Below are 14,697 nucleotides of genomic sequence, written 5' to 3' on the forward strand. Positions count from 1 at the left end.
CTGTGTACACTCCTCACTGTCATAAACAGGTTTTGACGTTTTCTTTCCCTTTCATACAAACATCTGTAAAGTGCTCTGCCAAGTAAGCAAACCAGTGCAAAGATATGAGTGGGTGGAAACGCCTTGGAGCCTGACCCAGCCGGTGGGAGGAGAGTAAGTGTGCTGCTTGGCTCTGCAGGTCCGCTGGCCCTTTGATCACCAACCCACAGCATTAACAAAGCACGTGGCTGCTTCGTGGATGGAAGGAGTCCCTTCTCTGCTGCGGGTCCACTACAAGTACTTTCAGCACAGAGGTATTTCCTAGTGTGCCGAGTAATAAGATGTTACTTTTGTAATGCCCACAGCTGAAGGTCACTCAAGAACCAAGGGCAAAGAAAGGACGACGGAATCAGAGTGTGGAGCCCAAGAAGGAAGTAAGTTGCCCACCTCACAGTGTCCAGGTGGCAGTGGAAAGAGGAAAGAGTCTCACAGTTCGGTCAAGACAGTCAAGTAATGTCCGTCAAGTGAAGGCCCGGTCTCCCGACTCCTGTCCTTGTGGACTGCTGCTGGACCAGCACACCAGTGCACAGTCTCCGTCCCCAGTGAGCAGCTGTGGAGCAGAGTCTGGGAGCCAGCAGGGTGCTGCTGCGCTTCCTGAGAACCCGGTGTTCTTCATGGTCTCGTGTAAAACAGAGCAGTTATCTGACGAGCCGGTCAGGCCAGCTTTGAAAACAAGGAGACCATGGTCAAGCCTCTGTTTTTGTTTGAACTAAGCATGTTTTAAAATTGTACATCTGGCTACATGCCAGATGCATTCTGTAAGGTGTGATTTATGACTCTAGGAAGTCTGTTGATAGTTGATAATGATTTTATATTTTATAAAACAAAAACTTTATTTTAAAAGTATATAGTGAAATCTTAGATGAAATTTTTGTTTAGACTTTCTTAAGCTATTAATGGTTTAACTTTTCATTTATTGGTTGTGTTTGGGGAGGATTTATTTGTGACAAAATATAACAAGATACCAGCATTACTTGCTTGTTAACAGCCATTTGTGTGTGTGTGTGTGTGTGTGTGTGTGTGTGTGTGTGTGTGTGTGAGCATGTGAACTTGAGCGTGCACATACACTGACTTTTTCTCTTAACTGAGCTGTGTGAGTTACATTGCCTTGTTTTACTTCTAAACACTTTAGGAACCAGAGCCAGAAACAGAAGCAGTAAGTTCCAGCCAGGAAATCCCCACAATGCCTCAGCCAATTGAGAAGGTGTCGGTGTCAACCCAGACCAAGAAGTTAAGTGCCTCCTCCCCAAGAATGCTGCATCGAAGCACCCAGACGACTAGTGACGGCGTCTGTCAGAGCATGTGCCACGACAAGTACACCAAAATCTTTAATGACTTTAAAGACAGGATGAAGTCGGACCACAAGCGTGAAACAGAAAGAGTGGTCCGAGAGGCACTGGAAAAGGTGGGGCTGTGCGCTGCTGGGGGCGGTGGAGCAGCCTCTCGCAGGAGCGGCTGAGCCAGTATTCTGTTCACTGTTGTAGTTAGTAACGCTCGCTCACTAGCATCTTTTACGAAGTAGTGGGAACAGAGCCTAATCTCAGCAGGAAGGCTTCACTTACCTGTGTGTCCTGTCTGTTGCTGTCTTCATTTCAGCTGCGTTCTGAAATGGAAGAAGAAAAAAGACAAGCTGTAAATAAAGCTGTAGCCAACGTGCAGGGTGAGATGGACAGAAAGTGTAAGCAGGTGAAGGAAAAGTGTAAGGAAGAATTTGTAGAGGAGATCAAGAAGCTAGCAACACAACACAAGCAGCTCATCTCTCAGACCAAGAAGAAGCAGTGGGTGAGTAGACCCTGTCCCCACTGCTCCTGGGAATGTGATCTGCTGTGGTGAGGTCAGCTCAGAAAAAGAAGTGCAGTGCACACAGAGGGACCCCAGGAAGAGTAACTAGAGCCTCTCCTGGGCAGAGTGCCGCTGTCGCGTAGGCCTTTGCAGGTTTCCAGCAGTGCAGACACTGTGACTGTCTGCTCTCGGCTTCAATCTGGAGATGTCTAATGGTATCCAAGCTGAAAGGCTGCACATGTGTCCCAACAAGCCACATCTCTGTCCTAGACATTTCATATTACAGCAGCTTACAGAAATTGCTTCCTTTGCTTAGAGTAAGAGCATGTCATTGCTCGGCAAGTGCTCTTCCACCTGCCTGCAAGTGGCATCGAGTCCTGGTCCTAAGTCATTCCTCCTTTTGGGACTCCTGCACAGAGCCCCAAAGCCCCGAGGGAACTACCTGGTGGGAACAAGTCTCCCTTATGTTCCTAACTTGGTTTCAATTTAAATACTATTCTATATAACATCTCATGATAATTCTTCCTTTTACCCAGCTTCTATTATGAAGATTCTGTATATATATATGTGTGTGTAAAGTTTTCATGAAGTATGTGGTAAGAAAGAATTGTTATTGTTATAAAGCCTTAGCAAAAGTGACAAGGGCATCTTGCAACATACGCAGAAGTCTGTATAGAGAGCTTGGTGGGAAGAACCGCTGGCTAAGGAGGCAGGGGTAGACAGGGGCTAAGGTGTGCTCCAGCAAGCTCCAAAAGGCCCAGCCACCACATTGGTAATTCTGTCTTACATAGATGCTAGATTTATTGAAGACATGACTCTCTTCACCTTCCCAGCAGCAATATGGCAAGAGTTGCCATTGTTGATGTAGCAAAATCACCAAACTCAAAATACTAATTCTGATAGAAAATAAAACAAATATGCAACCAAAAAGAAAACTGGAAGGTTGGATTTTGAATTTTGACTAGTGTAGGCGAGTGTTCTGGGTCCTCAGCATGTCTGTTAGCCCGGGTGCAGAGTACAACTCTCTATATAGTCTTGGGGGGTTATAAGCTCAGTCTGGTCTCTCCTGCTCGTCCTCTTTGTAGGCATCTACAGCAGTGCAGCTGCTAGCTGTCCTACTTAAAACTCAAGCATGAACTTCCCTTCTTTTCTTCTCCCATGTCTAAAGGTCTAGCCTCACATGAGGCACTTTTTGACCCAGCGGGCCATTGTGAGAACGTTTAGTATCAAGAGTGACTTCTCCCTGAGAAAGCGTAGCTAGGACTTCCTTCATAGATGTGCGGGGGAGGGACGTGATCCTGGGAGAAGAGAGCCTGTCCTTGGGGAGTCAGGGCAGCAGCGTAAGGGAGGAGACAGTTGATACTGGAGCTGGTGGACATGAACAAGCCCACAGGGACACGGGATGAAGTGTGGGGAAGATGCCTGAGCCTCACCCTGGGTTCCTGTCCTTTTACATATGATACTCCCAATGCACATGCATGTGCCTGTAGGCTAGCCTGAGCCAGAGACAGCTTTGCAAGCACAGCCTTAGAAACTTAGTGGGCCCTGAGCTGTTGGCTCCTGGTCTCATGTGTACTCCCTGCCCTGCAGTGCTACAACTGTGAGGAGGAGGCCATGTACCACTGCTGCTGGAACACGTCCTACTGCTCCATCAAGTGCCAGCAGGAGCACTGGCACGCAGAGCACAAGCGCACCTGCCGCCGGAAGAGATGAGCCTGCTCGCCGCCCTCACACGCAGCGGGTTTTCTTTCCAAGAAGCCAAAATTGTGTAGAATTTGCTTCCCATTTTGCACCAGCCTTTAAACACTTTTCGCGGTGAAATTTTGCACAGTAGTTTAAATCTTTTGTTAATGCTCCCCCGGCATTTTTCGGGGGCTGAAGTAACATCAATGGAGGGTATTACTCTAAATAAATTCTAATTGAAGATTTGTTGCATTTTCAGCAAATTTTAAAACATTTTTAGGTTTTACAAAGATTTTAACCTTTAAACAACAGATCTCAAACAACAACAACCACCACCACAGGTGAATACGAGTGAGTCTAACAAAGACGGAACAGAGCTGAATGTAAGAGCGGCAGACGCTTCAGAAGAAAACAGACTACCTGGCCGTGACCTGGCCGTGACCTTGCTGAGTTGGTTTTGTGCAGCTTGTTCACTGTTCACAGGCATCGCCTGTGGCCGTGCTGGCGGCATGTGATTGAATATAGGGAACAGGGTTGACACAGCAGGGCTAGCCCTGCATATTTTTTCTTAAATATTTCCCAATTGTGTTTTCATTATTTCTTTTCAATATATAACTTTTATAACAAATTATTAGCTTTGATCTTGTAGTTTAAAATTGCAGGGAAACTGGGGTAATCTTTTACTGAGCTGGATCTTAGAGAAAAATGAATATTTAAATTTTAAAGTTTGCACATTTCATCTTTGTCCTGACATGAGTGCTTGTAACAAAATCAGCAGCAAAAACAAAAATCAAAAGCCAAAAACTACCTGTACTCAGAACGTGGAATACAGCTGAGACATGGAGTCTCTTCCCTGAGCCCCCCTCCCCAGGGCCACCCTAACCTTACTCCCTGTGTCTCCTCGAGTGGCAGTTACTACTCAGAGTGAGAAAGCACTTAGGTCTCACAGAAGCCGATGTGTTGTAGGGAAGGGTCATTGCTACTAACGAACTCCGTCGCTGTACACAGTGAATAATGCATGTTACTTTTCTTGTATTAAAGATGCCGTGATTTGTACAAAGTCTGTATTTTGCGGGATGTCTGGTTAAGAAGCATTACCAGTAGGAATGGATCGATAGTTGAATAACTTTTTTTTATATATACATAGATATATAAAAGACAACCAGGAAAATTAAATTTCTTTAAAACTATCTCACAATTTGGGTTTTTTCCCCCCTCCAAGACCGATCATAGATCAAACCAAATTCCCACTTTATCCTTTTGTTATTTTTTTGAGGTTAGAGAAATAATTTGTAAATATTTATTTAGACCTCTGATATTTATTAAAGGAATTACTCACAACAGAAGTGAAAGAAGTCGGGAGAAAAGCCTTTTAAAAAAGTTTTCTCCGGTCCATCAGGGTCACTCTAAAGTGAAAGCTAAGGAGTCTTCTGTGAAACCTCCTCCATCAGGCCTGATGCTGTTGCAGATGGTGGTAACACAAGTTAATTGACAAACTACTGGCAAACGGAGCACACTCTTTTCTGGAAGGCCACCAGGAGCCCATCACCTCCTCCAGGCTCTGCAGTAACTGCAGCAGCTGGCAGCAGCGCTCCCTCCTCGCTGCCGCAGACCATCCTTGCCGCTGCGCTGCTGCCCTGACCAAGGACACTGACAGTCTTTGTTTTCAGGTTTTCAAACTTCGATCCACCCTGTGAAAGCAAGTTATTGTGGGGATATTTTTGGTGTAAAATCATTCCAGAGTATGTACTATTTACCTGATAGCTGCATGAAAGTGAGGTTCCTGTTCCTTTGGCTTCTTGTCTCTGTTGACACGGCTGCACATTTCCAAGTTACTACAGTGTGAAAACTGTGTGTTTAAAAAAAAAAACAAAAAAAAAAACAAAAAAAAAAAACAAAATTAAAAAAAGATTGTGGCCTGGTTTTGTAAAAGTTTTAGGTAAAATTATAATTGATTGTTTTAGGAATCATTAAATTTTTCTGCAATCATAAAGCTCTATCAAGTGTTGAGTTAAGCCACTCTGCACATTGTAAGTACCCATCGTGGCTGTCCAGTTCTATGATGCATTCTGGCATTTTGTAAGCTGCTCTGACTAGCAATATATAGATTTCATTTACTGTGTTAACATTGGTTAATAAATGTATTTAAAAAACAACAACAACAACAACAGTTCTTGTTAATAAGCTGCTTTAGTCCAGTGTCATGTACCAGACATAAGACAGCCACACCTGAAGGTTGTTCAAAAGCGGCGGGTTGCTTGTGGGGACTATTAAACCAGTGTGGGGACTGGAGAGATGCTCAGCAGTTGAGAGCACTGGCTGCTCTTGCAGGGGACCCGAGTTTGATTCCCTCAGGGCAGTTCACAGCCTCCGTAACTCCTGTTCTAGGGACCCAGTGCTCTCTCAGACCTCTGTGGGCACCAGGCACACAAATGGTGTACATATTATGAAGGTAACACATTCATACACATAAATGTTAAAAAAATTAAACATATTCTGTTCAATTCTTCACCTCAACATTTACCTTGGATTACAAGGGTCATTTCTCAGAAAGAAAAGGATGAGATCATGTGCTCATATCTGCTCTTGACTGGAGTGCTGAGCAGTCAGGGCCATCCTGTTCTCACTTGGGATGACAGGTGGGTACAATTTTACTAGTCTGGCGCTTTCACACCAATGTTAACCTGTCTGCATGTAGTTTCCTGTGTGGTTTTATCACTGACATCCTGTAGTAGTATCATAGTTGGGATGAGATGGTTTGGCTTTGAACTTACTGTACGATTCTGAATACAGTCCTCACAGAATATTCTATTCACTTCATTTTTGTCTTTGTCTCTAAACAAGAAGATTACCTGCTCTAAAACAAAACAAAACAAAACAAAAACCCTCAAACTTTGGACACCTAATTCTAGAGCTCAAGCATAAGATTTGTGTTCAGAAAGGTTTTCAACTAAGAAATAGTTGACAGGTCTGAGCCTATGACAGTGCAGAGTGAGTGACAGTCTCACTGTGACTGCCCAGGCCAGAGTAGAGTCGGTGCTGATCTCACTGCCTTGGTGTGTGCCAGGAGACAGAAAAGCAGCTGCACCTTCCCCCAGGATACTGCATCGAAAGGGCTGTATTCTAACACATTAGAAGGAAGCTTTTCAGTTAGTCTAGCCACACAAGCCCAGGAAAGTATAGACAGGTCAATTCAAAGTGATTTCCTAATATACCTAGATATGCTTAACTGGTGAGTCACAGAGCTAGATATCAAGCTAAGGTTGGTTTGATTGCAAAGTCCATTTTTTTTAGCCCATCTGCTGTGCCAGACTTGATAGAAAAACTTAATGACCATCTGAGAGTTGTCTTGGCAGCAGGTTCATCACCCCTGAGTTGTACTCGTCATCTGTCCCACCTCAGCTGGCATCTCCACTCCACCCACACGTTGCTCTCTCAGTCCAGGGCAGCCATCCCCTCAGTGACTGAGAGGAACAGCGAGCAGCTGAACCTGTGTCTTCATCTGTAGACCTCAGTTTAGAGGTGCACAAACCTGAGGTCAGGAGTGTTATGGAACGGTGCTCAAGGCCTTGGTGGGTTTGAGCTGAGGAGACACGCCATGCGGGCAGGGCCAAGGGGGAACTGTGGAAAAATTATTCATACCATGAAGGTATGGCATCCACATGGAGAGTTACTGGGGGGAAGGGAGAAGGAAAGGGAGGGAGGGAGGGAGGGAGGAGGAGGGAGAGAGAGTGGGAGTGCACATCTTGTGGGAATAGAGAAAAAGGGGAGAGGAGGAGGAGTTTTCTCTTAAAGGGGACTATGTAAGATGGTATCAGGATGCAGGGTGGGTCCTAACAAGGAGGTCTTGGATTCATGCACTTCAAGGTCCTACTTAAGCACAGGCATCATTAACAAGTTCCCAACTCTGAGGACCACAGCTTTATTGCCAGGAAAATAAACGTGATGAGTCCATATTCCAGTGTTTAAGACAAACTGCATGAAATTCTATAGATGCCTCATGTCCAGAATTATCTTGACCTTCAGGTTAAGAATTCTTGGCTCAATCAAGATAATGGAACATCAATATGTAGAGAGAAAAATAGAGTTACTGTTCTGTATCATGAATTTTAAAGGGGCTTATTAATAAAAACAAACCCAGAGCCAGGTATTGGGGTGAACACTGAAAGATCAGAGAGACAGAACAGGCCACAGCTAACCTCGCCTTGCCAACTTCTCAGTTGATCCTGTTTCCTCAAACTGGAAGCCTCTGAATCCTCATCCAAATGGATCTCAGCTGAACTGCTGCTAAAAGCCTAAAAGCTTAACCAGCCCTAGTTCCTGGTTTTCACGACTTATATACCTTTCTGCTTCCTGCCATCACTTCCTGGGATTAAAGTGAGTCACCATGCTTGGCTGTTTCCAGTGTGGCTTTGAACTCACAGAGATCCAGATGGATCTCTGCCTTTGGAATGCTAGGATTTTTCTGGCCTCTATGTCTATCCAGTGGCTGTTCTGTTCTCTGACCCCAGATAAGTTTATTAGGGTGCACAATATATTGGGGAACACAGTATCACCACACTGTTCTAGTTCAAACTGCTCAAAGCCACATAGATAGCTCACCAGGGAACTGTACATGTCAGGATCCATGAGTCGGTCTGCAGCATGAAAGGCTAGAGCTTGTCTGCTACTTGTGAACTTCCAGATAGTATAGAGTCTGTTGACCAGGTGTGAGAATCACAGAAGGTGAGTGTTACTGCATTAAACCACAAACTCCGTAAAGCAAAATGCTAAGAGGGAAATACAGAACTATACCAGAACTATACATGTTATAGTAGCCATGTGGTAAAAAAATCACAACCAGGTAAAATTAATGTATTTCATCAAACACTGTTTAATTTGCAAGTAATATAAAATCACTTATGGTTATTATTTTTGATACAGGGTCTCACATTTTCCTGCCTGGCCACAAACTATGTAGCCAAGGGTGACCTTGAACTTCTGATCTTTCAGGCTGTCCCACTGGAGTGCTGAAATCACAGGCATGTACCACCACATCTGCCTCATGTGGTTCTGAGGATGGAACCCAGGGCTTTGTACATGCTAGGCAAGCTCTCTACCACAGAGCTACACCTTAGTTCTCATATAAAAATTATGACTGATGGCGTTTGCATTCTTAGTTTGTATCAAGCTTTCAAAATCTAGTATTTTATTACTTTCTCCCTATCTCCATTGAGACTAGCCACACTGTCCCATGTGACCAGTGGCTTCCTTTGTTATAGACAAGTACTTGGCCTGTCAGTGACTCACTGTGGCATTCACCAGCATACATGTGTTAGAGTTCCTATGAGCTGCAGAAAAAGAAAAAAAGTAATTCTTGCCAGAATGAGAGCCTCCTTGAGGCTCTGTTGCAGTCTCAAATTTGAAAGCTTAGAAATTGTCTGGTCACCATATTCTAAAGAAAATTGAGGACTCTTACCCCATCAGAAATCCTGTAATGTGGTAAGGATTAACCCTGAGGAAGGGGTAGGCAAAACAAAATACCTGCATCCTCTGGCTAGGAAAAAGACTGACCTGGCAACGAGCATGCACGCATTTCACATGGGGCCTCACAGAAATCCCAACATTCAAAGAACTGGCGAGTCCTGGGTTTGATGTGGAGCAGCAGGTGAGGGGCTGGTGACAGCTGGCAGAAGAAAGGAGTTTTGGGGAAAGATCAAGATCTCATGCAGTTGTCTGTTCCTCTACTGAGGATCTTTCTTTGTTCTTTCCTTGATCATTCTCAAGAAAGTTTCAATCTCCTGTCTTTAAGAGGGAGGAGCTGATGAGAACATCCTTTGCACCTAACCTTTGTGCAGAAGCAGAGTGTTTCAGATGGTATATTTTGCCACTCTTCAGGGAAATGTTAAGTGAAGCAGTCCAGAGGAAGACAACACTGTAATCCTACATGGATGAGATTCTAAAGCAGTCAAGGACAAAGATTCAGAGAGAACCATGCCTTGCAGGAGTCAGGGATGGAAGTTGCTCTGAATGGCCAGAATCCCAATTAGGAAAAATGAGTGAGATCTAGAGACCAACAGCAACACTGTGGCTCCTCAAAGTGTGTTCATTTGGTGGCTCTCACAACCCATCCTTACCAGTATAGAAAAAACTGAAACCAAGGACAAAAAAGACACAAAATGAATGCAAAAGCCCTCAAAAATACACCTCTCACTGAGAGACCAGGTCACACTCACCAGGACTGCTGTTCAGTCATTACCCTTATCTGCAGCCTCACATAGACTCTGGGGTTACAGGAAACCTCAGGTACTGTTGACTTCTACATGTCCCATGTCTTCTTATACACAGCAATGGTCTCTTCTGGTTGCTGTGAGAAAATTCCTGACAAAACAACTTTAGGAAGGAAAGGTCTATTTTGGCTCACCAGTCAAGATTCCAGTCCATCATGACACATGAGGCACAGCAGCAGAAGTCAGGGGTGTCTGGTCATGTTCTACAGCTGGAAGGCAGAGAGGGATGGATATTGATGCTCAGCTCTTTCCCCTGTTTATTCAGTCAAAGAGCAATGCCTGCCTGAGGAAATGGAGAGAGGAGGAGAGATACTGTGAGACAACATGATGATGCCAGGTGACTGCAGGTAATTAAAAGATGGGATCCAAACCACACATAGAGGACAACTGGTAGACGCTAAGCAGTACTGTCAAGGATGTAAAAAAGCTAGAATCCTTATGCACTACTGGCAAGAATGTAAAATGAGAGCTTGGAAGATGTCTCAGTTGGCAAAGTGCTTCCCATGAAAGTATGAGGACCTGAATTTGATTGCAGCAAACCTCAAGAATATATTATAGAGATTCAGCTGTATATAATAAGCTATACCTTAACCGATCAAGGTGTCCTTTAAGAGGAAACCATATATCAAGGAATATTTGTTGTTATTTAGCTTATTAATATATGTCACCTGTCTTCTGCTATGAAATTCTTGTGTGCCTATATACTACTAGGCCATATTGGCAAACAGCTAAGCTTCTCAGACCTACTGCTGATCCACTATGTAACTAACACCCCCTACAGGACCTAGGAGACAGGCAGGCTGTAGATGCAGAGCTTTGTTTCTTGTGCAAATGAAGCTCACACCATCCCTTGCCTTCAGGCCTAGTAACTGAGCTATTGACTCAAGACAAGAGGGCTTTTTGCATAACCAGGTGCAGTAAGGACTGGAGTGGAATTCTAGAGCAGGCAGGGCTGTGTGGCCAAAGAGAAGAGACAAGAATTTCTGTAGATGGTAGGCAGACTGTGTGGCTGGATGGAAGAGAAGACAGAGTTCCTCAGAGCCAGGGTAAAGAGCAAGGAAGGAAAGATGGAGGATGAAGGAACATCGGACAAAGATATAAAAGGGACAGAAAGGAACTGAGTGTCAGGATGGAACTGAAGCTGTGTAGATATGTTTGTTATAGAGAAATAAACAGATGTAAGAGCATGGTATACATAGATTCCTTTCCCTCAGATAACCCCACATGTAGTGCCTTCCCCAGGACTCTGGGAGGAATCTTCCCAGGACAGGCCCCTGGGAAAATTCCGTTATTTAATCTCTAGAACCCATGCAGAAAAGGCCAGGCATGAGGTTGTGTGCTTGTAATTTCAGTGCTGGGGAGGTGGAGACAGGTGGATCCTTGGAGCTTTCATGGAGCCGTGACTACTTCCAGCCATAGAGAAACCCTATTTTTAAAAAAAAAAAAAAAAAGATAGGAGATATCTATATATCTCTATATATATTCCTGCTCGTGCTGGGGGCAGGAAGGGGAGAGAGAGAGAGAGAGAGAGGGAAACGTGGACAGTATCTGAGGTATGACACCCAAGATTGTCCTTGGGCCATATGCACATGCATGGAAATGGGCACAAGTATACACATACACACACACACACACACACACACACACACACACACACACACACACGTAAAAGCAGGCAGTCAGCTCAGGAAAGTTTGGAGGTACTTGGATGCACCACACAATATGACCACATGGTCCAGCCATTTTACTTCTGGGTATGTATGGTCTGAATTTACACATGTGGGGGATCCTCAGCTAGCCGGACTAGGGTATCCCATGTGTGTAGGGAACCATGCTAGCATGCTGGGCAGATGCAGCAGCAGGCTGGTGGGCACCCCAAGCCATGTGGGCATGGTAGTGGACAGTCATTCACAACCCAAATGCTGCATCTGCATGGAAATGGCTTATTATAATAGAAAGGCAGAGAGAAAGATAGGAAAGAGGGAGAGAAGAGAGAAAGGAAGAGGAGGGGGTTGAGGGTGCATACCTCATGGGCGTAAAAGCAAGAGAGAGAGAGAATGGGGAGTTTTTCCTTAAAATGAGGCTTTTATATCAGGATGCAGGGAGGCTCCAAGGGGCAGGTCAGAATATTTAACATACACCACACAGAAAGAAAAGCACAGCTGCCACAAACTGTGCACACATGTCCATGGCAGTGTCACTCCTCAGAGTCACAGAGTGTGTCCCAGATGCCCATGGAAGTACAGTGTGCACACTCTGCAATAGGCCAAAGCAAGCAGGACATCAAGGATAAACACTGAGAACATTCTTCTGGGAAAGGAGAGTCACAGATGCTAATATGTTGCATGATTCTGGTTTTAGGACATTTTTAGAGTAAGCAAATCTGTAGAAAAAGAAAATGTATGTGTGTGGGACGTGTGTGGAGGAGGGGATGAAGCAAGTGTGACTACCAGCAGAAAGAGTGTCTCTTGCTGGAGTGACAGTCGTTCTGAAGCACGTTTGTGGTGATGGTTACTGGCCTCTAAGATGTGTAAAAAGTCATTTAAGTTCAGGTTTTGTATGGCTCTGATATGCGACTTTTATTTTAATTAAACTATTTAAACTAAAAGCATTCTTGATCATGACTGTTAATGAAGTTTTCAACTTTTTTTTAGAAAGTTGTTTTGTGGGAGTCTGTCAGAGCAGAGCAGGTACTGCTCTAGGCTAGCTCCTTGTCACACTGAAGTGGACACAGGGTACATATTTAAAGATACTTTTAAGATAATACAAAGCAAACTGTTGAGCAAGTTTATTCATTTGCTTTATTTCATTGAGTGTGCTGTATGTCAGGTCCTGCCCTGCCTTGTCTGAGAGCAGAGACAAGCACTGTTGTATCAAGCATCCACCAGTGTTGATAATTTAGACATGATTTAGACACAGTGGCTTGATTAAAAACTAGAAAGGAAGGCAGCGATGGGTGGGGACAAAGAGGAACAGAGATTTGAAGATGTGCAGCATTCTGTTTTAAACACTGTGCTTGCCTAGCATGAGTGAAACCAGCATTCAGTCACCAGCACCCCAAAACCACACATGGTGGCACACACCTGTAGTCTTAGTAATGAGGAGATGGAGGCAGGAGTGTTATATGATATTTTGTTTGTGTTGTGACAAATAAAGCTTGCCTAGATATCAGAGAGGGTGGAGCTAGCCACTAGTTAACCATAGAGACCAGGCAGTGGTGGCACACACCTTTAATCCCAGCACTTGGGAAGAAGAAGCAGGAAGATCAGGAGAGTTCAAGACCATCCTAGGCTACACAAGATTGAAGCAGTCTAAAAGAGAAACAGAACTGGGTGGTGGAGGTGCATGTCTTAATCCCAGTACTAGGGCGCTAGAGACAGGATCTCTGGCCCAATTCAGTGGGAGGATTCCTAGAGGTAAGAAGTCTCTCTAGTGGCTGGCTGCTCTGTTTCTGTAATTTTTCAACTTTCACCCTTGATATCTGACTCCAGGTTTTTATTGTTAAGACTTATTAGGATTGCACTTCACAGGGGTACCTGAAATTCAAGATTACCCCCAGCTCTATAGCCTGGACCACATGAGACCATGATTTTTAAAAACTGGCATTTGAAAAATGAAGCAAAAGCAGAAAGAAAACATGTCTCTGAGTAAAGTTTTAAAGAGCAGCACAAAGTGGAGAGAAACATTCTCAACTTTGTACACAGATGATTCATTTCCCCAATTAATAGAGCTTGGAACACTGGAGAAGCAAAGCCCTCTTCAATGGGTATCTGAGAGGAAGATGCAATCACATATTTAAAAAGAAATGCAGAAATGTGTATCCAAGACCTCACTCAGCTCAGTGATGGAAAAACAAGATGTACAGCTGGTCCAGAGCCTCTCAAAGCCACTGTATACACCAAGTACAGAATTCTAAAATGAAATTATAAATAAGTGAATTAAGTCTACCACTAAGCAATAATCAATATGTCCATACAAAGCAATTTTCTATGGGCAGGAATAATCATTTTCTATAATTCAGTCTGAAGTAGCTCAAAGAGACTTAAGAGGCATAGATAACCTGGTGGCTGAAGACAGGACAGCAGGAGTCCTCACTCACCCATTTAAAAGCCTGTCTTCTGCCTGAGAGATGGCTCACCATTTAAGAACACACACTGCTCTTGTAAAGGACTGAGTTTGGTTTCCTGCACCCACATCAGGTGACATAACCACAAGTAGTTCTAGCTCCAGGGAATCTGATACCTCTGGCCTCTGCAGCCACCTACAGTCATGTCCACACAATCGCACATGCAAACACAATGATCTGAGTTTGGTCCCTGGAACCCACATAGGTGGAAGGAGAGAGCTGACCTCATAGTTATCCTTTGGCCTTCAAAAGCATGCCATTCACACACTGAAAATAAAAAATAAATTACAAATAAAAAAAATAAAGCTAGTCATGTGTCTACCACTAAGGGTGTCACCTCCAGCACTGAAAAAAATGAAAAAGAAAAAAAATCCACTCATAATTTCCTGAGAAGTTTAAGGGTTGTGAATCCACCTTCTAGAGGAAAAACATGATAACCTAGTACAATGTTGTTTAAATACACAATCATCCTTCTAATAATAAAAATGCAAATTAAAGAGCACCAATGGCATTTCTTATGTACCACACTGGTGAAAACTTTTTAAAAAGACAATGCTTTTTGAGGGAGTTTTGGTGCTTTTTTGTTTATTTGTCTGTTGGTTTTAAGTGTTGGTGTAGATGAAATATGAAACATGGAGTGCTTTCAGGTACTATCTGTCAGAAAGACAGATGTGTTTATCATTTATCAGTCTTATGTCTGGAAACCTACTGAGCATATATGCGCTTACCACAAAAGAAATGAACAATGTGATTAACAAAGGTAAGATGTTTAAAATCTCAGGCTGCCTAAAAAGACTT

The 14,697-nt window shown here is 43.8% G+C and overlaps 1 protein-coding gene across 12 annotated transcripts in view; it reads left to right on the forward strand.

Moving 5' to 3' along the window:
• Zmynd11 (zinc finger MYND-type containing 11) overlaps positions 1-5,663 on the forward strand; it is a 92,763-nt gene extending 87,100 nt beyond the window's left edge. For 7 of the 12 annotated variants that reach the window (XM_036187376.1, XM_036187377.1, XM_036187380.1 and 4 more), the window contains 4 exons: positions 345-413; positions 1,172-1,444; positions 1,636-1,821; positions 3,412-5,663. In XM_036187376.1, coding sequence (XP_036043269.1) covers positions 345-413; positions 1,172-1,444; positions 1,636-1,821; positions 3,412-3,534 — 651 coding nt within the window. In that variant the 3' untranslated portion in view covers positions 3,535-5,663. Of the gene's footprint in view, positions 1-344; positions 582-1,171; positions 1,445-1,635; positions 1,822-3,411 lie in introns of all 12 variants that reach the window. The other 5 variants (XM_036187372.1, XM_036187375.1, XM_036187371.1 and 2 more) reach the window with 1 other exon arrangement.
• The last annotated feature ends 9,034 nt before the right edge of the window (positions 5,664-14,697 follow it).

This window comes from Onychomys torridus, chromosome 5, assembly GCF_903995425.1.
Source record: "Onychomys torridus chromosome 5, mOncTor1.1, whole genome shotgun sequence".
NCBI classification, from domain to species: Eukaryota; Metazoa; Chordata; class Mammalia; order Rodentia; family Cricetidae; genus Onychomys; species Onychomys torridus.